This window comes from Microcaecilia unicolor, chromosome 10 (assembly GCF_901765095.1).
Source record: "Microcaecilia unicolor chromosome 10, aMicUni1.1, whole genome shotgun sequence".
In the NCBI taxonomy this organism is placed as follows: domain Eukaryota; kingdom Metazoa; phylum Chordata; class Amphibia; order Gymnophiona; family Siphonopidae; genus Microcaecilia; species Microcaecilia unicolor.
In genome coordinates, this window is record NC_044040.1 from 145,325,459 (window position 1) to 145,348,919 (window position 23,461).

General features: G+C 47.9%; 1 protein-coding gene across 1 annotated transcript in view; it reads left to right on the forward strand.

Moving 5' to 3' along the window:
* ATG16L1 (autophagy related 16 like 1) overlaps positions 1-23,461 on the forward strand; it is a 303,900-nt gene that overhangs the window by 100,692 nt on the left and 179,747 nt on the right. The window contains 1 exon segment of the mRNA XM_030217204.1: positions 5,458-5,523. Coding sequence (XP_030073064.1) covers positions 5,458-5,523 — 66 coding nt within the window.

Sequence of the window (23,461 nt, forward strand, 5' to 3'; positions counted from 1 at the left end):
CCCCCCCCCCCCCAAAAAAAAAAACACGTTGAAAATAAAAGGGGCAAAGGCGCTTGTCAGGAGCGTCCTGTATGGACGCCCTTGCCCCCCCCCCCCCCCCCCCCCCCCCCCCCCCCCCCCCCGAGGTCGCCGCTGCTCCCCGCTTCCGCATGTATTAAATAAAAAATAAAAACAAAAAACCAAAGTTTAGCAGCCCCGGTCCACCTCCCTTCCTCTCTCTGTTTTTCTCCTTCTGCCACAGCTCCATCCTCCGCCCCTGTGCCCCGCCCCTCTGAGCTCATCGTCGCCGCTCCCCTCCTCTACCAGAACCCCCCTCCGGTTTACCAGCCCGCGCAGCACCTCTCACCTCTGGGTGAAGGAGCTGCACAGTCAAGAACAGCTGATCGGCGATCAGTGCTGCCTTCTCTGACGTCCCTCTGTTCTTCCTGGGCCTGCCCACCTCACGTCAGCGGAGGGCGGGCCCAGGAAGAACAGAGGGACGTCAGAGAAGGCAGCACTGATCGCCGATCAGCTGTTCTTGCCTGTGCAGCACCTTCACACACAGGTGAGAGGCGCTGCGCGGGCCGGTAAAGCGGAGGGGGGAGCGGCGACGAGGAGCTCAGAGGGGCGGGGCACGGGGGCGGAGGATGGCAGGAGGCGGAGCTGTGGGAGAAGGAGAAAAACAGAGAGAGGAAGGGAGGGGGACCGGGGCTGCTAAACTTTGTTTTTTTGTTTTTATTTTTTATTTAATGCATGCGGAAGCGGGGAGCAGCGTCGACCTCGGGGGGGGGGGGGGGGGCAAGGCCGTCCATACAGGACGCTCCTGATGAGCGCCCTTAACCCCTCCCGGTCCTTTTTTGATTTTGTTTTTGTTTCATTTCTATTGTATGCAGAGGGAAGCGGGGAGCCACATGTTTGTGTTGTTTATTTTGTTTTTCAACATGCCAGCTTGGAATTTTAAGGTGCATGGGGAAGCGGGGAGATGACAGCTCAGGCCTTTACGACTGCTCTGACCATACGTTTAATATGTCGCGGTAAATGATTCGGTGTAATCGTCTGTATTGTCGGAATCGTTACTTGTTTGTATTCCGTTTTCGTTACCTGCTTGCTTTGTCGGAAAAAGGCCTTTAATGCATGCAACAGTTAAGAATTTCTTTGTTAAAGGGTCGTTAAGGTTTAGTGCATCTGGACCTCTGTGTCAAAGAACAATTATATGAGTAGTAAAAAAAACAAAACAAAGAAAACCAACTAAGACTATTCTGGAACATCTGGTTTTTCTTCTTCTTTAATATGGACCGTTGTACATTAAATAGAATCCACATGTGTCCAGTCACAGTAGATGACCTGATTGGAATACTCCTGGATGAAGAATCAAACTGTTTCCATTCTATTACGTCATTTTGAAGAAAAGGCCAAACTTGTTGAACACAAAAATGCTGAAAAAACTCTGTGTAAAGTTATTTAAACTATAGGTAGAACAAAGGTGTAAAACAGTTTCTGAATATCCCTGGAATACTGATGGGTCCATCATTGCAAAGTGGAAATGTTTGACAACACCAAGACAGCCTTGATCAGGCCATTCCTCCAGAATCAGTGGCCATGATTTAAGGAAATTGCTGAGGAAGGCCACTGAGAGACCTAGGATTACTTTAAAAGAACTAGAGAGGTCTCTGAGAGAGAGAGATGGGGGTGGGGGGGGGGGTGTTGCTGGAAATGAAATAAATATAACCTTTTGTGTTTTTATAGATTTTAATTATGTAAAAGGAATTTAATATATATGTTGGGAAATTGCACTTACCTGCACTGTACAATGTTTAAGAAAATATACTCAGAACATAAGGACTAGATTCTTATTCTCAGATACAGAATAAGTTTATTTACAATACTGTACAGGCATTGCAATAATTTTAGCTTCAGTTTAGGGATCTTGTACAAGGGAACTGTGCCACAAAATATTGTTAGCCCGAATTATTAATTACACTGGATAGGTATGAACTCAATCATATTGAGGCTTAGATGTATTCTTTCTTCTGCTGCTGGTTGGAGTAGTGAAGGAGGTCTTGTATCTGTAGCTTGATGGTGATCCTTGAGATTAGATGGGAGTGGAACATGGAGACAGTCTTATTCCATAGCGTGCCACAGATCAATCCAGAGACTAGTGGGTTGCGTCCTTCTACTAATAGGCGGAGATAGAGAGAACGCCAGAGTTTTGCCATATAGCACCCTGTGCTGGAGGCTGGAGAGAGATGAAGATGTGCTAGACCTGTCAGGAAGGGGAGCACAAGGAGGGTTGAAAAAAGAGAGAGAGATCAGACTGGGGGAGAAGAGACAGACTAGATCAGGGTTTGGAGCAGAAGAGGTGAGATGCTGGACCCGCAGACAGAGAGAGGGAGTTATGCCAGACCATGAGGGAGGGAGGGAGAGATGCTGGATGTGGGAGGAAAGGAAGAGAGGGGAGGGACAGGGCACAGACAAGAGATGTTGGGCATGGAGTAAGAATAGAGACAGGGACACAGGGCAGTGGTGGAAAAGGGATGGAATAGGAACACCAAGAGGCATTGTTGATCACAAGGGGAAGGATAGGGACATAGTGGCAATGCTGAATGTAAGGGGAGGAAAGGGACACTAAAAGAGCAGATGCTGAACATGGGGAGAAGATAGGAACAGGGACAATGAGGAGAGATGCCGAAGAGGACAGGGATGTGGCGAGAAAATGAATGACAGACTTGGAGAGAGCATAAATGTTAGATGGACAGGAGACCCTGGGAAGGCAGGAAAAGCAGAAGAGAGACCAAATCGAATGGAAAAATAAAATGCTTAGGCTACAAAGGTAGAAAAAAATGAATTAGTTAGACCATGTCATCTTTGGGAAATGTGCATCTCTTTCATTTCTGTTTTTGTTTTTCTAGTATTGCTGTGGGATGGGGAGTGAAAGCTGGTGTCAGTGTGAAGGAGCTGGGGAGGTGTGTGCAGGTGGAGAAGTGGAGAGCAGGATTGAGAGTTCAGTTTGCGGGTGGGGGGGGGGGGGGGTCATCATTGGGAAACAGCTACTGTTGGGAAGGGAGTGTATGCCACAGGAGGGTATATGAGGTGGTGATTGATAGATCTGTGGGTGTGTCCATACTGGGTGGGAGGCAGACATAGAGCTTTGGGTGGGTGGGTATGTGTGTGTGCATGTGTGCGCTGGCTCATTACAAGTCTGGCTTCTAGATCCTAAGAAACTTTGTCAAGCCCTGTCTTAGAGGATATTGCACCCATGTGAGAGAAGACTTTGAGACCAATGTGGGGCATGTAAAATCTTGATACTGAATGCTATGTGGTATGAAATAGTTTGTCATTCTGCTGACACCATCCCTACAATAAAGCATTGAATTGCAGTATTATATTGTGTGCATAGTTTGCAGTAGTGGGGGCAGGGAGGCTGGATGTTCCCTAAGATCCTGGAGGAAAACTTATTTCAGTCTGCTGTACATCTGGGACTGTGGAGAACATTCACCCATCACAAGGACAGTGAAACAGCAATGGGAGTAGCTCAGCAAGAAGAAAATAAATATCCTTTGGTGGCCCAGTCATTCAGTCCAGAACTGAATACAACAAAAAATCAATGGCAAGACTTGAAGACTGCTGTCTACACTGATCTCCAGCCAATTTGAAAGAGCAATTAAAATTCAATGCGAAGAAATGCAAAGTGATGCACTTAGGGAGTAGAAATTCATGGGAGACATATGTGTTAGGCGGTGAGAGTCTGATATGTACGGACGGGGAGAGGGATCTTGGGGTGATAGTATCTGAGGATCTGAAAGTGACGAAACAGTGTGACAAGGCGGTGGCTGTAGCTAGAAGGTTGCTAGGCTGTATAGAGAGAGGTGTGACCAGCAGAAGAAAAGAGGTTTTAATGCCCCTGTATAAGTCGTTGGTGAGGCCCCACCTGGAGTATTGTGTTCAGTTTTGGAGGCCGTATCTTGCTAAGGATGTAAAAGAATTGAAGCGGTGCAAAGAAAAGCTACGAGAATGGTATGGGATTTGCGTTACAAGACGTTTGAAGAGAGATTTGCTGACCTGAACATGTGTATACCCTGGAGAAAAGGAGAAACAGGAGATATGATACAGACGTTCAAATATTTGAAAGGTATTAATCCGCAAATGAACCTTTTCATAGATGGGAAGGCGGTAGAACTAGAGGATATGAAATGAGATTGAAGGGGGCAGACTCAAGAAAAATGTCAGGAAGTATTTTTTCATGGAGAGAGTGGTGGATACTTGGAATGCCCTCCCGTGGGAGGTGGTGGAGATGAAAACAGTAATGGAATTGAGACACGCGTGGGATAAACATAAAGGAATCCTGGTCAAAAGGTATGGATCCTCAGAAGCTTAGCGGAGATTGGGTGGCAGAGCCGGTGGTGGGAGGCGGGGCTGGTGGTTGGGAGACGGGGCTAGGGCTGGGCAGACTTCTACAGTCTGTGCCCTGAAAATGGCAGGTACAAATCAAGGTAAAGTATACACAAAAAGTAGCACATATGAGTTTATCTTGTTGGGCAGACTGGATGGACCGTGCAGGTCTTTTTCTTCCATCATCTACTATGTTACTATCCTGCTTATTTTCAAAGGAGAAGGGCGGCCATCTTCCGACACAAATCGGGAGATGGCCGGCCAAATCGGTAAAATCGAAAGCTGATTTTGGCCGGCTTCAACTGCTTACCATCGCATTGACAGCCAAAGATCAAGGGGGCGTGTCGGCAGTGTACCGAAGGCGGGACGGGTGTGGTTAAGAGATGGCCATCCTCGGCCGATAATGGAAAAAAGAAGGCTGGCCCTGACGAGCATTTGGCCGACTTTACTTGGTCCCTTTTTGTTCACGACCAAGCCTTGGAAAGGTGTCCAAACTGACCAGATGCCCACCGGAGGGAATCGGGGATCACCTCCCCTTACTCCCCCAGTGGTCACTAACCCCCTCCCACCCCAAAAAAAATTAAAAAACATTTTTTTGCCAGCCTCTATGCCAGCCTCAGATGTCATACCCAGCTCCATCACAGCACTATGCAGGTCCCTGGAGCAGTTTTTAGTGCGTACTGCAGTGCTCTTCAGGCAGGCGGACCCAGGCCCATTCCCCCCACCTGTTACATTTGTGGTGGTAAATGGGAGCCCTCCGAAACCCACTGTACCCACATCTAGGTGCCCCCCGTTACTCTTTATGGGCTATGGTAGTGTTGCACAGTTGTGGGGAGTGAGTTTTGGGGGGCTCAGCACCCAAGGTAAGGGAGCTATGCACCTGGGAGCAATTTGTGAAGTCCACTGTCTATTTTCCTAGGAGTAATCTGATAAAGGCACAATAATGTACATGCCACCTTAAAAAAAAAAAAAGTGTGACACTTGTTCCTTTCCTGTTCTGTGAAAAAATTACCTTCTAAGCTGGAGGAGTACAGAAAGATTGTCTTGTCTAGTCTTCAGAAAATGTACATTGCTTCTTTTTATTCCTAGAAGGCAGCAGGCCCGGCTACAGAAGGAGCTTGCAGAAGCTGCAAAGGAACCATTGTCCTTAGAACAGTAAGTACTACCCTTCCTACTACTACTACTATTTAGCATTTATATAGCGCTACAAAGTGTACGCAGCGCTGCACAAACAGAGAAGAAAGACAGTCCCTGCTCAAAGAGCTTACCTTTCCTACACTTTACTTTGAAAGAGATCTGTCTTGTTGATAAAAGCTTGAGCCATAAACTTCACCAGTTAGCTTTTGTTTTCCCTTTCACGATTATACAGTCTTACAAATGCCTTCACATTTTTGTTTGTTTTACATTCTTCTGCCTAAAAAATACTATTCAAAATGCACTAAAGTAGTTTTTCACTGATCACAGCATATGTTATGTTTTCACTGTGAAAGAACAATATGCAAAGAGTAAAAAAAAAACAAATTCTCAGTTGCATAAGTCTTCACACTCTGACATAGGAAGTCTAAATTAACTTTTTCCCAAAATTTCCTTGAGGTGCATAAGTTAAATAAAGCCCACTTTTATTCAGTCATAGTAGTAGAAGAATCAAGCTGTTTGCTTCAAATTCACTTCATAAAACAAACATATCAACCTGTCAAAAGAATTTGGGATAAAGTTTAAAAGGTGCAAATTTGGGGGAAGGCTATAAGAGAATTTAAATATGTTTTGAATATCTCTTGGAGTACTGTTAAATGAAGCATAATAAAGCAGAGAGTTTGGCACCATCAAGACAGTGCCTTGATCAGGCTGTCCTTCAAAAGTCAGCAGCCCTGACTTAAGGAACATAAGAATAGCAATACTGGGACCAATGGTCCATCTAGCCCAGTATCCTGTTTCCAACAGTGGCTAAGTCAGGTCACCCAAATCGTGGCAACATTCCATGCTACAAAATCCAGGGCAAGGAGTTGCTTTCCCATGTCTGTCTCAGTAGTTCCTCCAGGAACTTGTTAAAACCTTTTTAAACCCAGATACGCTAACCACTGTTACCACATCCTCCGGCAAAGAGTTCCAGAGCTTAACTATTCGTTGAGTGAAAAAATATTTCCTCCTATTTGTTTTAAAAGTATTTCTATGTAACTTCCTCGAATGTCCCCTAGTCTTTGTACATTTGAAATGAGTAAAAAATTGATTTACTACTTCTCGTTCTACATAACTCAGGATTTTGTAGACCTCAATCATATCTCCCCTCATCTCTTTCCGTCTCTTTTCCAGGCTGCTGAGGAACATCACTGTGAGGCTTAAGATTGCTTTAAAAGAACTGCATTCTTTTTAAGTGTTTCTTTGCAAATGTTATGCAACATGTTGCTCTCTGACCGAGACAGGGAAATATGCATTGTTCTTGAATTTCAAGATCCCTATATAGATTGTTTATAGATAGGGTGGCAAGAAGGAAGTCACTGTTGAAGAAACGTAAAGTGTTGCATAACATTTGCAAAGAAACACTTAAAAAGAACACTACATGCCTTTAGCAGAAAGTTTTGTGGTATGATAAGATTGAGGTGAAACTTTTGGTCTCAATACTATGGAATATGTGTGGCATGAAACGAACATAGCACATTCCTAACATTAAAGCATAGTGATAGCTGCATTATGTTCTGGGGATGCTTTGGAATAGTGGGGATCGAGGGGAAGTAAGACCTGGGACTGAGGAAACATTTACCTTTAAGTAGTACAGTTAACTTATGTTCAAAACAACAGCAACAATGCAGTGGATCAGCAAGAAAAAAAGTCAGTGTTTGATGGTCGGGTCAAAGTCCAGACTGGAATCCAGTAGGAAATAATGTGGCAATAATAATCCCCATTGCACCACACTAAACTCCAACTTATATATGCAAATATCTCTTTATTATAAATACTTATGCCTTATACCAGCTATTAACTTTAAACATTAAAACACTCATTCATCACCTTTCGACCACCACTCACCCTATGTACTAGTTATCTAAAATGTCTTTAGAAATTTAAATATCAAACCATTATACATGAAAAAAATCCTGCTTCATCACATTAGTGAGGCAGACAGTTCATAGCACTCAATAATGTCCACTGCTGTAATGTGCTGTATAACGACATCCACTGTGTGATCCTTTGTTAGTCAATTTTCAGCAGCTGATTAGTCGCTCCTCCTTGGCATATGCACACAGAAATTGTCAGCATTGCTGTTTACAAACATCCACTGTGTGACCTTTTGTTAGTTAATTTTCAGCAGCTGATTATGTCGCTCCTCCTTGGCATATAGGAACTGTTACACACAGGAATTGTCAGCACTGCTGTTTTCATTGTATAGGTTTCACTAGTATCTGGTGAATGGGCAAGTCCTCCACAGGGTAGTTACAAGTTGGTATAAGGCATAAGTATTTATAATAAATATTTGCATATATAAGTTGGAGTTTAGTGTGGTACAATGTTGTTTATATACTCCAACTGAATTGGTTTTTCCCCCCCTTTTTTGTAAGATTGTAGGCAATAATAATCCCCAGCCAACTTGAAAGAGCTTGTGCTGTTATGCCAAGAAGTTGGTAAACACTTAACATAAATGGTTCATGGTTGTATTGCTGCAAAAGAGACTTCTGTTACTATTCCAGAACCTGTGGGATAGTTTGTGTCCATCAACCAGCAGGTGGAGGAACAGAACTGAAAACTGAGCTGAGCCTGCAGAGTCATATCTGGAGGTCTTCAGATTCCTGTCTGTGGTGTCCCGCAAATTAACTTTTTCCCTCCCTTCACCTGTCCCCTGTTTCCTGTGGGACTCTCCTTTTCCAGCACAACAACCTTAACAAATTTAAAACAAAAAAAAGGGGGGGGGGGAAGAGAAGGAAAGAGGTTCGCTGAGAGTGTGGAACCAGAGTATCAGTCCAGATCTTTTCTCATCAGTGGTAAGACTTCTGGAGACTGTGAGCTTGGTGAGAGCAATCAGTGGTAAGTCAGACTAAAGTTTTGACTCAGAACTTCTTGGAGGGCAACGAGTTCTGCTTGGTACAGGGGAGGGATCCTTGTGCTGGTGACAGTTGAAGTGAATGGTGACTCCTGTGGAAGCAGTTAAGTGGTGGTCCTGCTGTGGGACCCACCGACCGGTGTTGTAGCGTTATACTGTGTGCCAGCCGGGAATCCCACGAAACGCAGAGAAAAAGGTTGGCGGCAGCACATTTTGGGATTCGACACAGCATCTTAATATGCTGGGGTCTTCGGACTCTCTGGTAGGGCCATTGTGCAGTTTGATGCAGGAGAGCCCGGGAACAGGTGCCATTTAGTTGGGGCTCAGGGGCAGTGAGGACAGACTCTGGCTGATCATGTGTGGAGCACAGCTGCCATTTTACAGCCTCGGGTCCGACAGAGCATTCAGCTGCATAGGGATAGTTTTATATTGCTTTTGCACCAGGCCTGTTTACTGACACTTCAGTTTCTTGCCCTGTTGCACCTTCAGCAAATAAGAGATCTCGTTTAGACCTCCAAGAGTGGGAAGATGAGGCTATCCCTGCTTCTCCCTCCTTATCTGATGTGGCCTCAGTCTATTGAGAGGAGTCGTCGTTGAAGAGCCAGTAGAGGAGGGGGATGATCCAAAAGTACTGAGGTGGTTTCATAAAGAGGAGCTCTACTCTTATTTTTGAGGCACTAGGGGTGCTTTCCATTGAGGAGCCTTATGCTTCAGCGTCAGAAGTTCTATCTTTATCAATCATGAGGGGGCTTAGAGGTCCTTCTGAGGTCTTCTGATGCATCCGGACCTAATTTCAGCAGAATGGGTCTCAGGGATGAAAGTGGGAAGAGCCATGGCTTGCCTCTACCCGTTAGTTCCCGAGGAGAGAGATAAATTGCAGTTTCCCAAGGTGGGCTCCCTGTTTATAGCGGTGACTAAGAAGACCACCTTCCATATCATCAAGCTGATCAATCCATAGACTGGTGGGTTGTGTCCATCTACCAGCAGGTGGAGATAGAGAGCAAACTTTTGCCTCCCTATATGTGGTCATGTGCTGCCGGAAACTCCCCAGTATGTTCTCTATCTCAGCAGGTGGTGGTCACACACAGCAGCAGCTCTGGCTAGGCCTCCAAGCCTAATTTTTAGGTTTTGTTGAGTGCCTGGGGTTGAGGGCTCTTTTGAGCAAGTGCAAACCTGGTGGTGCCAGGTCCCTCCTTTTCTCCCCCCTCCCGCTGGCTCCGTTAAAAAAAAAAAAAAATTTTGAACGTCCTTAAAGGCGTTTATTTCGACGTTTATTTAAACGTTATTGCAGCTACTCACTGGGACACCAGGTCGTTACAGCTCGGAGCGGACAGCAGGTAATTTTTACCTTTTTATAGCGGGCAGGGGGTTCCCCGATTTATCTCCACGTGGCATATGGCGTCGGAGGGCGAGGGCGTAAAGAGTCGCTCCCCGGATCGCTTGGGCGCTTCTAGAGGGGATGCGGGGGTCTTAAAGCCTGATTCGCCCTTGTTGGGTGACAGTTTCGTGGCCGATGAATGTCCCGGTCCTTCCTCCGGCGTGGCGATTTTTCCCGCCATAAACGCCCATCCCCCGCTCCTCGCCTCCGCCATCTTGGCCGGCCACGCGGCTCGGACGGCTTCTTCTTGGGCCGCCCTTGAGGTTGGAGACATTAATGCCATGAACGCCCTTAATTTGGGCGACGGCACAAAAGCGGCTAAAGTTAAGCGCCGTTCTTCCCGCGCGTCTCCTTCGCGGAGTGTCGCGCCGGATGCCATCTTGGATGCGCAGCATGTCTCTCCCCCGCTCTTGCGAGCGCCGGTTGAGGGTGCGTTTAGGGCTGTTGCCCAGGCTGCGGAAATACACAGTCTGGGGGGTTTCTCCCCCGAGTTTGTTTTGCTGCTGCATCAGGCCTTCCTTATGCAAAACGCTGCCCCTGCTCCCTCGTCTGGTAAAGAGGTTGAGGTTCCCAGAGGTAAACGCCCTCGGGTTGATTCCCAGGCCTTGGAGGACTTTGTCTCCTCCGATGTAGATGAGGGCAGCGTATCTGAGGTCTCCCAACGGTCCTTTGCGGATTCCTTGGAGGAGACGTATCCCCGCTCGGATGGAGCGGATGACCCCTCTGCAGCGCGGCTTTTTAGCTCAGAGGATTTGTCCAACCTCTTGGTACAGGCCATGGACACTTTGAAGATTTCCTCTCCGGAGGACGTCTCTCCCTCAGCCCCTGTTGGCTCTGCCATTATGCTGGGGACGAAGCGCCCGCCTAGAACCTTCCACGTGCATGATGCCATGCACACCTTAATTGCGGCTCAATGGGATGTCCCGGAAGCGAGCCTTAAAGTGGCTAGGGCTATGTCCCGCCTCTATCCTTTGACTGAAAGTGAACGTGAGGCCTATCTGTGGCCTACCGTGGATTCTTTAATCACTGCGGTGACTAAGAAAACGGCGTTGCCGGTGGAAGGTGGCACGGCCCTAAAGGACGCCCAAGACAGAAGATTGGAGGCGGCCTTAAGGTCGTCCTTTGAGGCAGCTGCTTTAAGTTTGCAGGCCTCAATTTGCGGCTCCTATGTGGCCAGGGTGTGCCTGACTATGGTGCAGCGGGCTTTCCCCTCGGATCTTTCCTTGAGGGCTGATTGGCCGGCCCTGGAATCGGGCTTAGCCTATTTGGCAGACTTGCTGTATGATGTCTTGAGGGCCTCAGCGAAAGGCATGGCTCAGACAATCTCTACGCGGCGGTGGCTTTGGCAGAAACATTGGTCTGCTGACCACGCCTCTAAATCCCGCCTGGCTAGATTGCCTTTTAAAGGCAAGCTGCTCTTTGGGGTCGAGCTGGACAAAATCGTGACCGATCTCGGCACGTCTAAGGGCAAGAAGTTACCAGAGGTCAGGGCTCGGGCTAGTACTCGCCCTGGTACCTCCAGAGGACGGTTTCAGGAAGCCCGTCGGTACCGCCCGGGCAGGTCGGGCTCCTCTGCCCCCTCTTCCTTCAAGAGGAGCTTCTCCCCCAAGCAGCATTCCTTTTGCAGAGACCGCCGTCCCGGAGGTGCTCCCTCCGGTCCTCCCCCAGGGTCTCGTACCCAATGACGGGGCCTGGGTCCACACCCCAGTGCAGATTGGAGGACGGCTGTCCTCGTTTATGGGCGAGTGGACCACAATAACTTCAGACGCTTGGGTGCTGGAAGTCATCAGAGACGGCTACAAGCTAGAGTTCTGCCGACCCTTGAAAGACGGGTTTGTACTCTCTCCCTGCAAGTCTCCGGTCAAAGCTGTGGTAGTGCAGCAGACCTTGAACAATCTGTTCCGCCTGGGGGCGGTCGTTCCGGTGCCAGAAAATCAGCTTGGCAAGGGATGTTACTCCTTTTTCTTTGTGATACCAAAGAAAGGAGGTTCTGTACGGCCTATCCTCGACCTCAAAGGGGTCAATTGGGCCTTGAAAGTTCGGCACTTTCGCATGGAGACCCTCCGCTCTGTTATAGCGGCAGTGAAGGCAGGAGAGTTCCTGGCATCCTTGGACATCAAGGAAGCGTACTTGCATATTCCCATCTGGCCTCCTCATCAACGCTTTCTGCGTTTTGCAGTCCTGGGCCGACACTTCCAGTTCAGAGCCCTCCCGTTCGGGTTGGCTACTGCTCCGCGGACCTTCTCCAAAGTAATGGTGGTCATCGCGGCCTTCCTGAGGAAGGAAGGAGTTCAAGTCCATCCTTATCTGGACGACTGGCTGATCCAAGCCCCCTCTTATGCAGAGTGCAGCAAAGCTGTGAACCGGGTGGTTGCTCTTTTGAGCTCCCTGGGGTGGATCTTCAACTGGGAGTAAAGCCAGCTGCGCCCGACTCAGTCCCTGGAGTATCTGGGAGTTCGATTCGACACCCAAGTGGGCAGAGTGTTCCTGCCAGACAATCGGATTGTCAAGTTTCAGGCTCAGGTGGACTAGTTCCTAGTAGCCTCTCCTATTCGGGCTTGGGACTACGTGCAGCTGTTGGGCTCTATGACGGCCACGATGGAAGTAGTGCCCTGGGCCAGGGCTCATATGAGACCACTACAACAATCTCTGCTGCAGCGCTGGACTCCGATGTCGGAGGATTATGCTGTGCGCCTTCCCTTGGACCCAGCAGTGCGCAAGGCGCTGAGCTGGTGGACGCAGACAGACAAGTTGTCTGCAGGAATGCCTCTGGTGACCCCGGAGTGGATTGTCGTCACGACAGACGCCTCTTTGATGGGCTGGGGAGCCCACTGCTTGGGAAGGACAGCGCAGGGGCTCTGGTCTCCTGCAGAGGCAAGTGGTCTATCAACCTCCTGGAACTCAGAGCCATTCGGTTGGTGTTGTTGGAGTTCATCCCGGTACTGGTGTTGAAGCCTGTACGGGTCCTGTCGGACAATGCCACGGCTGTGGCCTATGTCAACCGCCAGGGAGGTACCAAGAGCGCCCCTCTAGCCAAGGAGGCCATGAATCTATGCCAGTGGGCGGAAGCGAACCTGGAACAGCTGTCAGCGGCCCACATTGCCGGAGTCATGAATGTCAAGGCGGACTTTCTCAGTCGCCATACCTTGGATCCCGGAGAGTGGCAGCTATCTGCTCAGGCGTTCTTGGGCATCACGAAGCGCTGGGGCCAGCCGAGTCTAGATCTGATGGCGTCATCGGCCAATTGCCAAGTGCCGCGCTTTTTCAGCAGAGGACGGGACCCTCGATCCCTGGGAGTAGATGCTCTTCTCCAACGGTGGCCGACACAAGAGCTTCTCTATGTGTTCCCGCCCTGGCCCATGTTGGGCAGGGTGCTAGACCGGGTGGCAAAGCATCCCGGCAGGGTAATCCTGGTGGGTCTGGATTGGCCCAGACGTCCCTGGTATGCGGACTTGATCAGGCTCTCAGTCGGCGATCCTCTGCGGCTGCCAGTGGAGCAGGGCCTGTTACATCAGGGTCCCGTGGTGATGGAGGATCCCTCCCCCTTTGGTCTTACGGCCTGGCTATTGAGCGGCAGCGTCTGAGAAAGAAGGGCTTCTCAGACAAGGTCATCGCCACTATGCTGAGAGCGAGGAAGCGCTCTACTTCTACTGCTTACGCCAGGGTTTGGCGTATCTTTGCAGCGTGGTGTGAAGCAGGCTCACTTTTTCCCTTCACTGCTCCAATTTCTTCAGTGTTGGCGTTCCTGCAAGAAGGTCTGGTCAAAGGCCTGTCGCTCAGTTCCCTGAAAGTTCAGGTAGCGGCTCTGGCTTGCTTCAGGGGCCGCCTGAAGGGTGCTTCCCTGGCTTCGCAGCCAGATGTGGTGCGCTTTCTCAAGGGAGTTAATCACCTGCGCCCTCCTCTGCACTCAGTGGTGCCTGCGTGGAATCTCAACCTGGTGCTCAGAGCATTGCAGAAGCCGCCTTTTGAACCCTTGTCGAGGGCATCTCTGAAAGACCTGACGTTGAAAGCAGTCTTTTTGGTGGCTATCACTTCAGCCAGAAGAGTTTCCGAGCTCCAGGCACTCTCATGTCGAGAGCTTTTTCTGCAGTTCACTGAGGCAGGAGTGACTATTCGCACAGTGCCTTCCTTCCTGCCCAAGATTGTTTTTCGCTTCCATGTGATTCAGCAGCTCTGTCTCCCTTCCTTTCGTAGGGAGGTCTACCCAGAGGAATACTCTGCTCTCAATTTCTGGATGTGAGACGAGTCATCATCAGATACTTGGAAGTGACCAATGATTTCCGGAAATCGGATCATCTGTTTGTCCTGTTTACAGGTCCTCGTAAGGGTCTGCAGGCTTCTAAGCCTACAGTGGCAAGATGGGCAAGGAAGCCATTGCAGCGGCTTAGGTGGCTGCGGGGAAGGCCCATACCTTTGCCAGACATTACCGCTTGTCTGGCTGCTCGGGCGGAGGCCCGGTTTGGAGCTTCAGTGTTGCGGTCAGGGATTTCTATGTCCCGCCCTGGGTGAGTACTGCTTCGGTACATCCCACCAGTCTATGGATTGATCAGCTTGATGATATGGAAGGTAAAATTATGTATCATACCTGATAATTTTCTTTCCATTAATCATAGCTGATCAATCCATAGCCCCTCCCAGATATCTGTACTATTTATATTCTGGTTGAATTTTAGGTTCAAGTTTAGCCTTCAGTTACTTCAGGAGGACTTCGTGTTCAAGTTCTTCTTTCACTTGGATTCTTCAAGAGTTGAGACGAGTTTGTGTTACAGTGAGCTGCTGCATTCCTCTCCCCTCCGTTTTACGGGGCTGGATTGAGATTTAAATTCTGCCGGCACTCCCTCCCGCTTCGTGCGGCTGTAGGGCAGCTTTGTACCCCTCCCGCTTCGGCGGTGTTAGGGTCAGTCAGCTCCTCCCGCGGTTGCGGTTGCAGGATAAGCCAGATCCCCCCGCATCGGCGGGGGTGGTGTCCCTCCCCCGCTCCGCGGGGATGAGCTGGACGGATTCCCCTCCCCCACTTGTGTGGGGATGAGCTGGGTTAATTCCCCTCCCCCGTTTCGTCGGTGGTGAGCTGGGCAGAGTGTCCCTTCGTGGGTGTAATTCTCTAAGTGCTGAGTCCTGCGGATGGAGCTTTGATATCGACATACTGAGGAGTTTCCGGCAGCACATGACCACATATAGGGAGGCAAAAGTTTGCTCTCTATCTCCACCTGCTGGTAGATGGACACAACCCACCAGTCTATGGATTGATCAGCTATGATTAATGGAAAGAAAATTATCAGGTATGATACATAATTTTACCTTACTGGTGAAAGAGGGGCATTGCCCTAAAAGACCTACTGGATTGGAAGCTAGGAGGTTTGCTGAAACAAGCCTTTGAAGTGGCCTCTTTGGGCTGTCAATCGACAGTGTGTAGCTTGTTCGTGGCAAGAGCATGCTTGAGGTGGCATCAGCAGTTGATGACATCAGACGAGCACCATAAAGCCCAGCTGGAAGCCGGGTGGCCTTCTTGATGGGTGCTGTTTAAGACGTTGCAGGTTATGGCCCGCAGTATGTTTTTGGCTGTTATCGGCAACTTCTGGTTGCGGCATTGGACAGGGGATGCAATGTCAGTCACGTCTAGTTAAACTGCCCTTTCATGACAAGTGACTCTTTGGAAAAGATCTTAGTAACTTGATGAAGGAACCGGGAAGAAGCTAAGCCACAGTGGTTGCCGGAGGAGAAGCTGAAAGCCTCTGGTCATCTGTCTTCAGGGAGTTCTCGATCTTGATTTTGAGACAGCAGATGGTACCAGCCTGGTCGTCAGCAATACGATCAGAAGCCCCGCTTTCAGACATCAGTCATCCTTTTGTGCAAACAGGAAGTCATCCTCTCAGCGAGAGCCACCAATGCCTCCAGAGCTTTGTAATGATGAAAGGCAGGTTCTGTTACTCTTGTGGGAGGACATCTTCAGGAGTTTCAGGAAGGGTAGGCCAAAATCACGTCAGACCAATGGGTTTTGGATACTCTTACAGAAGGTTACAAGTTGCTCCTCTCTTCTTGTAGTCTCCTTGTCGAAAGGGAACCAGGGCGATTGAGGTTCAGGCCACCATAGATTCTTTGCTGGTGCTCTGGACCATTCTTCCAGTTCCCGAGGCCGAACATGGACAAGGCAGATATTCCATCTACTTGTTGTCCCAAAGAAGGAAGGCACTTTTTGTGTGGTTTTAGATCTCTAAGGTCTAAACCACTGCCTCTGAGTGTCCCGCTTTCTCATGGAAACACTAAGAGCTGTCATAGTCTTGGTTCAAGCGGGAGAATTTCTCGATCTTAAGGACTGAAAGCCACCAAATATTGGACAAAACTACTGTCACAGGACTCACCAATATAATTTCATATATATTTTTTTTGAAATAGAGTGCCCTCAGATATTTTTCCACTATTACTGCAGACAATGAAGCTGCTACATAGTGGTATAGCACTTCTTTCATTGGGTTACTCTACAATTGTATAGGGAAACTTTTTTTTAAATTATTTTCTTTTTCTTCCCAAAACCATAGTGCTATAAAACTCTCACCAACTTAAAAAAAAATATATATATGGTGAAGAACTGTGCACTTATCGCGCCACGCTGAACACTGCTGAATTCTCATTGTTCCTGATACGCCTTCCCCTGGAACCGCCCGACTCCGTGGTTTCAGTCGCTTTCCTCGGGACAAGATTAGGCCAAGGAGTCTTCTTTTTCCTTTTACAACCAAAAATTGCGAGACTTACTTCCCATAGATAAAGCATGGCTTATAAAGGCGCCTCCAATCATGTGAGGGGCGGAAGTATTCTTGAAGTGACGTCAGAATCAATCAACAGAAAACTTTATTAAACAACCAGAACAACTCCCTCAATCTCAACTACAAACAAGGGAGTTTAAATTATAGCATTTCATTCCACAGTTTCATTAAGTCCTTGGGGATTCACAGTTTTTAAAGTAAAATTCCACCACTGTTCACGACAGGTCAACATAGAAGTTCAGTCCATCCCCAGCACGGTAGATGGAACATGATCAATAATGAACCAATGTAACTCCGCAAATGTATGATTAAATTGTTCACAGTGCATAACCATAGGGGCAGTAAGAGTTTTTGTCGCCAATCAACTTTTATGTTCTGTAAGTCTCACTTTCATATGTCTCTCAGTACGTCCCACATAGTACAAATGGCAGGGACATTCAATAACATAGATGACAAATGAAGTTCTACATGTGGTTTTATATCTCAATTTAAATGTCTGTAAAGATTTTTTATGAGTCCATTGTGTCATAGTAGTAGTCTGATTGCAAAATTGGCAAGTGCCACAAGGTTGATGCAATCCCTCCTCTTCAATTTGGCTCCGTTATTATCATTGAAGTGTGAACTAAACGGTCCCTAAGGTTCTGACCCCGGGTATATGCGATACAAGGCTGCTCAGAAAAACTGAATGAAAAGTTAAAACCTGCCAATGTTTGATTATAATTTGGGCAACTTGAGGGGCCATGGTAGAAAAACCTAAAACACGAATCATCCTGGTCATCGGTTCCTTGGGCTTGCCAGTTAGTAAAAGCGACCTCTGAGCATACCACACTAGTTTAAACGCTTGGCGGATACATTTCTCTGGATACCCCCGCTCCCCGAAGTTTCTGAGTTAACAAAGTAGCCTGATGTTTAAACGCTACGTTTGTACCACAGATTCTCCACAATCTTTGAGTCTGTGAGGGTGATGACTGTTAAACTGTAATAATGAATTTCTATCGGTTGGCTTGTGATAGACCGTAGTATGTAACCTATCATTACATTTATAAATTGTTGTATCAAGAAATACAGCTTGCTGTCTACTCATATTCATGGTAAATTTTAAATGTACATCTGTACTGTTAAGCCAATCACAAAACTGGCATAAAAGTTCTACAGTGGAGAGCCATATAAAAAAGATATCGTCTATAAATCTGCCCCAGTATTTTATATGAATAAACCACTCAGACTTATACAAATGGGTTTCCTCAAAATTACTAACATACAAGTTAGCAATACTCGGGGCTGCCGCTGTACCCATGGCCGCCCCTATGGTTATGCACTGTGAACAATTTAATCATACATTTGTGGAGTTACATTGGTTCATTATTAATCATGTTCCATCTACCGTGGTGGGTTTTTACTTAAAAAAAAAAAAACTGTGAATCCCCAAGGACTTAATGAAACTGTGGAATGAAATGCTATGATTTAAACTTCCTTGTTTGTAGTTGAGATTGAGGGAGTTGTTCTGGTTGTTTAATAAAGTTTTCTGTTGTTTGATTCTGACGTCACTTCAAGAATACTTCTGCCCCTCACATCATGATTGGAGGTGCCTTTATAAGCCATGCTTTACTATGGGGAAGTAAGTCTCGTAATTTTTTGGTTGTAAAAGGAAAAAGAAGACTCCTTGGCCTTAACCCTTGTCCCTGAGGAAAGCGACTGAAACCCACGGAGTCGGGCAGCTCCAGGGGAAGGCGTATCAGGAACAATGAGAATTCTGTAGTGTTCAGCATGGCGAGATAAGTGCACAGTTCTGGTGTGAGTTTTATAGCACTATGGTGTTGGGAAGAAAAAGAAAATAATTTAAAAAAAAGTTTCCCTATACAATTGTAGAGTAACCCAATGAAAGAAGTGCTATACCACTATGTAGCAGCTTCATTGTTTGCAGTAATAGTGGAAAAATATCTGAGGGTACTCTATTTCAAAAAAAATATATATGAAATTATATTGGTGAGTCCTGTGACAGTAGTTTTGTACAATATTTGGTGGCTTTCAGTCCTGGTTTGTGTGTGATATATTGGATGTTACCAGAGACATTGATATTATTCATTCGCTTTCTCTCGATCTTAAGGAGGCATACTTGCATATAACCCATATGGCCATTGCATAGAGAGGTTTCTACTTTTTGTGGTGCTGGGCTATCGCTTCCAGTTCAGGGCTTTGCCCTTCGGTCTCGCCACGGCTCCAAGAGCGATTACCAAGGTTATGGTAGTGGTGGTGGCTGCCTTCCTTTGGTGCCAGGCAATCAAAGTTCACCCGTATCTCGTCGACTGACTCGTCGCCTGGTGGCGATGGACAAATTTGTCCTCCTTCTGCAGGGTTGGGTTGTGTGTACAATTTCAAAAAGAACAGAATAACTCCATTGCAGATGCTGGAGTATCTTGGTGTTCTATTCGACACAGCATGGGAGAGGATCTGCATCATGGAGTGTAGGAGGTCAAAGCTGGTTCAACAGGTTTAGTCTTCTCTTCTGTCAAGGCTGTCCAGGGTTTGGGACTACATCCAGGTTCTGAGGTCAGTGGTGGCAGCGATTAAAATGGTGCCATGGGCAAAGGCTTATATGCGGCCATTATAGGAATCTCTTCTCAGCTGCTAGTCTCTGGTTTCACTAGAAGTACGACCTTCATCTTTCTTGGATGCTGTTTGCCAGACGGAGTATGCAGTGGTGGTTTTCGACCAGGAGTTTGACCGTCAGAGCTCCCTTTCCGATAACACAATGGAAGTTGGTGACAACTGATGTCAGCAAAGTCGGGTTGAGGAGCTCATTACAAGTTTCATCTTGCACAAGGCACCTGGATGGAACAGGAGTCTCAGTGGGAGATAAATTGCTTGGAGCTCAGGGCAGTGTGGAATGCTTACACAACTCCGCTGTCTTTTGTGGCAGGGGCCCCCAAGGAGATTTAATGACAGAGACGGTATGAACCCACCTGGCCCATTATGTGGGCTGAAGCCAGTAGGTGGAGCTTGTTGCCTTATCAATTACATTGTTTGGGTGTACCAAGGTGGCACCATCTGCATTTGGGAGAATTAAAACTACCTTGGGTGACGACATGCTGTCTCCTGTCATTAAATCTCCTTGGGGGCACTGGTGCGAGATTTCTCCGACAATGTGACAGTGTTGGCTTACATCCGTAGGCAAGGCAGGATCCACAGCCATCCAATGGCGGAGACAGCCTCCCTCATGAGTTGGGCGGAGAACAATTTTTCTCTGCTTGTCAGCAGCTCACATCGCGGAGTCCTTGAATATGGAGGTGGAGTTTCTCAGCAGGCATTCCAGATCTGGGAGAATGGGAACTATCCAGCTAGGGTTTTCAGCTGATAGTAGAACAACAGGGTTTTTCACTTCTGGACGTGATGGTGATGAAAAGGAATGCCAAAGTGTCCAAATTCTTCAGAAAGAATCGGGCTCAATGAGGATCAAAGCCCTACTGCAGCCCTGGCTGGAGACATATCTACTGTGTCCATGGTAGGCTGCATGTTGAAAAGATTGCATGGCACCTGGTTTGAATAATTCTTGTAGTCCCAGATTATCTGCGGAGGCCATGGTACGCAGACTACTACTACTACTTAACATTTCTAGAGCGCTACTAGGGTTACGCAGCGCTGTACAATTTAACAAAGAGAGACAGTCCCTGCTCAAAGAGCTTACAATCTAATAGACAAGTGAACGGTCGGTCCGATAGGGGCAGTCAAATTGGGGCAGTCTGGATTCACTGAACGGTAAGGGTTAGGTGCCGAACGCAGCATTGAAGAGGTGGACCTGATTTGACTGTTGAATGGGGGTCCTCTTCATCTTCCACAGGTACATGGTCCACTGAAGCAAGGACCAGTGCTCATGGAGGATCCATGCCCCTTTGGTATTATGGCTTGGCCATTGAAATGGCTTGGTTGAGATGAAAAAGTTATTCTGATTGTCATTGCTACCTTGCTTCAGACTCTGAAACGCTCTACATCCATGGAGTATGTGAGGGTATGGGGGACATTTGAGGGCTGGTGTTCTGAGCGTGGACTTCCTCCCTTCTCAAATTGCACGTTGCTCCAGGTAGGCCTTCAGAAAGGATTGATGTTGGGTTCTCTAAAAGTCCAGGTTGCATCTTTGGCCTGTTTCAGGGGCCGACTACAGAAGATGTCTCATCCTGATAGTGTTCATTTCTTTCGGGGAGTGGGGCTGCTTGTGGCTTTCCTTTTGTACACCATTTCCAGAGTGGAACCTTTAATTTAGTCCTTCGGACTCTTCAGAAGACTTCTTGAAAGATCTTGCACTATAGAAAGCGTTCTTGGAGGCTGTTGCATCGGCACCTAGGGTTTCGTAGCTTCAGGTCTTTTGTCGAATTTCCTTTCTTCACTTTTCAAGGGCGGGAGTCTCCCTGTGCACGGTTCCTTCCTTCCTTCTGAAAGTGGTGTCAGCAGTTCATCTCAGTCAGTCTGTGGAGCTTCTTTCGCATAGAGGACAAAGAAGCTCTGTATTCTTCCATGAAGCTTCTCAGTGAGTGTAAAGTCCTCATTAGATATCTGGAAATCACAAATGAGTTTTGCAAGTCATACAGACTGTGCTTTTTGTTAAACAGATACTTGGCCTTAGGGTTTTTGAGCCCACAATTGCTAGATGACTGAAAGAGACTATCGCATTGGCTTATTTGGTGGGGAAACAGGCTCATTCTACAAGGCATACAGTGACATCCTGGGTGGAGGCTACCTTACTGTCTCTGGCAGGTATTTGCAAGGCAGCGACATGGTCAACACTGCATACCTTTGCCAAGCACTACAGGGTGGACATTGTGGCGTGCTTATAAGCCAGCTTTGGGGCTTTTATCCCACCCACTCTAGGGATTGCTTTTGAACATCTCACACCTTCTGAAATGGTGGGAAGCTACATAATGGAAGGAGAAATAAGGTCTTACCTGATCATTTTCTTTCTGTTAGTCCTTCCCACTATTCCAGAGGCCCGCCCGAGGTTTCTATTTAGTGGTGGTAAGTAATGGGTGAAATAACGACACTCATCTTACATGGTATTTGTTGTGTATCTCTTGTTCTCTTGCAAGTTGTCCAGAGATGAATGGTCCACACGTTTGCTCGTCTGGTTAGTGTTAGCTTAGCGAGTTTTTTTAAGGATGTGTTTGTTCTGAATTTCTCCTTACTGCTCATCTATGTATGTACTGAGGAACTGGACTGGATGCCAAGAGATGTCTCTGCTCAGTTTTCAGTTTTCTATCTTCACCTGCTGGTTGATGGGCACAACTATCCCATAGGTTCTGGAATAGTGAGAAGGAATGATGGAAAGAAAATTATAAGGTAAAACCTAAATTCTCCTTCCACCAAGTATCAAGTCATGAGGTGTATAATAGTCTTATGCAATCAACACATTCTGGTTTTAGTCTTAAGTACCTTTTTTAAAAGTTCTTATTGTAGTGCATTTTGAATTATATTTTATAATGTAAAAAGGTACTATGTTTTGAATACTTTTGCATGGCAAGTCTTTATTCAACTCCTGTGCTTCCTTACTGTGTATAGAACAAGCTGCAAATGGATGAATTTGTTATACCTGAAATGACTTCATACACAGGGTAAATTCTCCGAGGACAAGCAGGCTGCTTGTTCTCACTGATGGGTGACGTCCACGGCAGCCCCTCCAATCGGAACACTTTCTAGCAAAGTCCTTTGCTAGTCCTTGCGCGCCGATGCGCACCGCGCATGCGCGGCCGTCTTCTCGCCCGAACCGGCTCGTGCCGGCCAGTCTTCTTTTGTCCGCGCTCGGTACGGTCGTGTTTTGCCGTTCGCGCCCCAAAAAGTTGACCTCGCGCGTCATTCATCGACTTTGTTCTTTAAAAAAAAAAAAAAAAAAAGGGTGTCGGGAGGAGGCCTCTTGGTTTTCTCCCTTCCCGTACTTCGAGTTTTTTGCCCCGGTAAGTTTCCTTTCGTCGTCTGGGTAGGCCCTATTTAGGCCTCGGTCGAAGTTTTTCTTCTCCCTATTTTTGTGGTGCCATTTTCGCCATTTCGAGTTTTGATCTCGCCGGCGCGATTTTTCCACCCATGACATCGAAGTCTTCCAGCGGCTTCAAGAAGTGCACCCAGTGCGCCCGGGTAATCTCGCTCACTGACAGGCACGCGTCGTGTCTTCAGTGTCTGGGGGCTGGGCACCGCCCTCAGGCCTGTAGTCTGTGTTCCCTTTTACAAAAGCGGACTCAGGTAGCGAGGTTAGCCCAGTGGAACATTTTGTTCTCGAGCTCTTCGTCGGCATCGGCACCGGGAGTATCGACTGCCTCGACGTTGTCGGCGCCCGGACCTTCATCCTCGCCCCCGATTGCATCGAGTGCATCGAGGCATCGGCCCTCTGCATCGGGGCGACATCGGAAGGCTGCGTCGGTGTCGGTGGTATCGAGACCGCCTCGTCTGCTTATGTCGTCGGACGGTGGTGCTTCGTCTGGAGTGCAGGTGAGGGCTGTCCATTCCCCTGCTGGTGGCGGTGAGCCTTCGGGTGGGTCTCCCCCTACCCTGAGGGCTCCTGCGGTACAGCCCCCCCGAGACCGACCCTCTTCGGCCTCGGCCCCGAGGAAGAGACGGCTGGATTCTACGTCCTCCTCGTCGGTGCCGGGAAGCTCCGGTGACTTGCTTCGCTCCAAAAAATCGAAGAAGTGTCGGCACCGAGAGCTCTGGGTCGCCGAGGGAGTCGGCACCCAGTAAGCATCGGCACCAAGAGGACTGCTCGCTCTCTGTTCAAGAGGTGTCAATGCGCTCCCCTTTGGACAAGCCGGAACAGCCTCCACGGCCAGAACAGGTTCTGACATCGACTCCTGCATCGGCTTCCATGTCTTTTTCTACAGCCGCTCTGCACGAGAGGCTCCGGTACCGGGGGTGCTTGCGCCACCGGTACCGTCGAGCGAGACG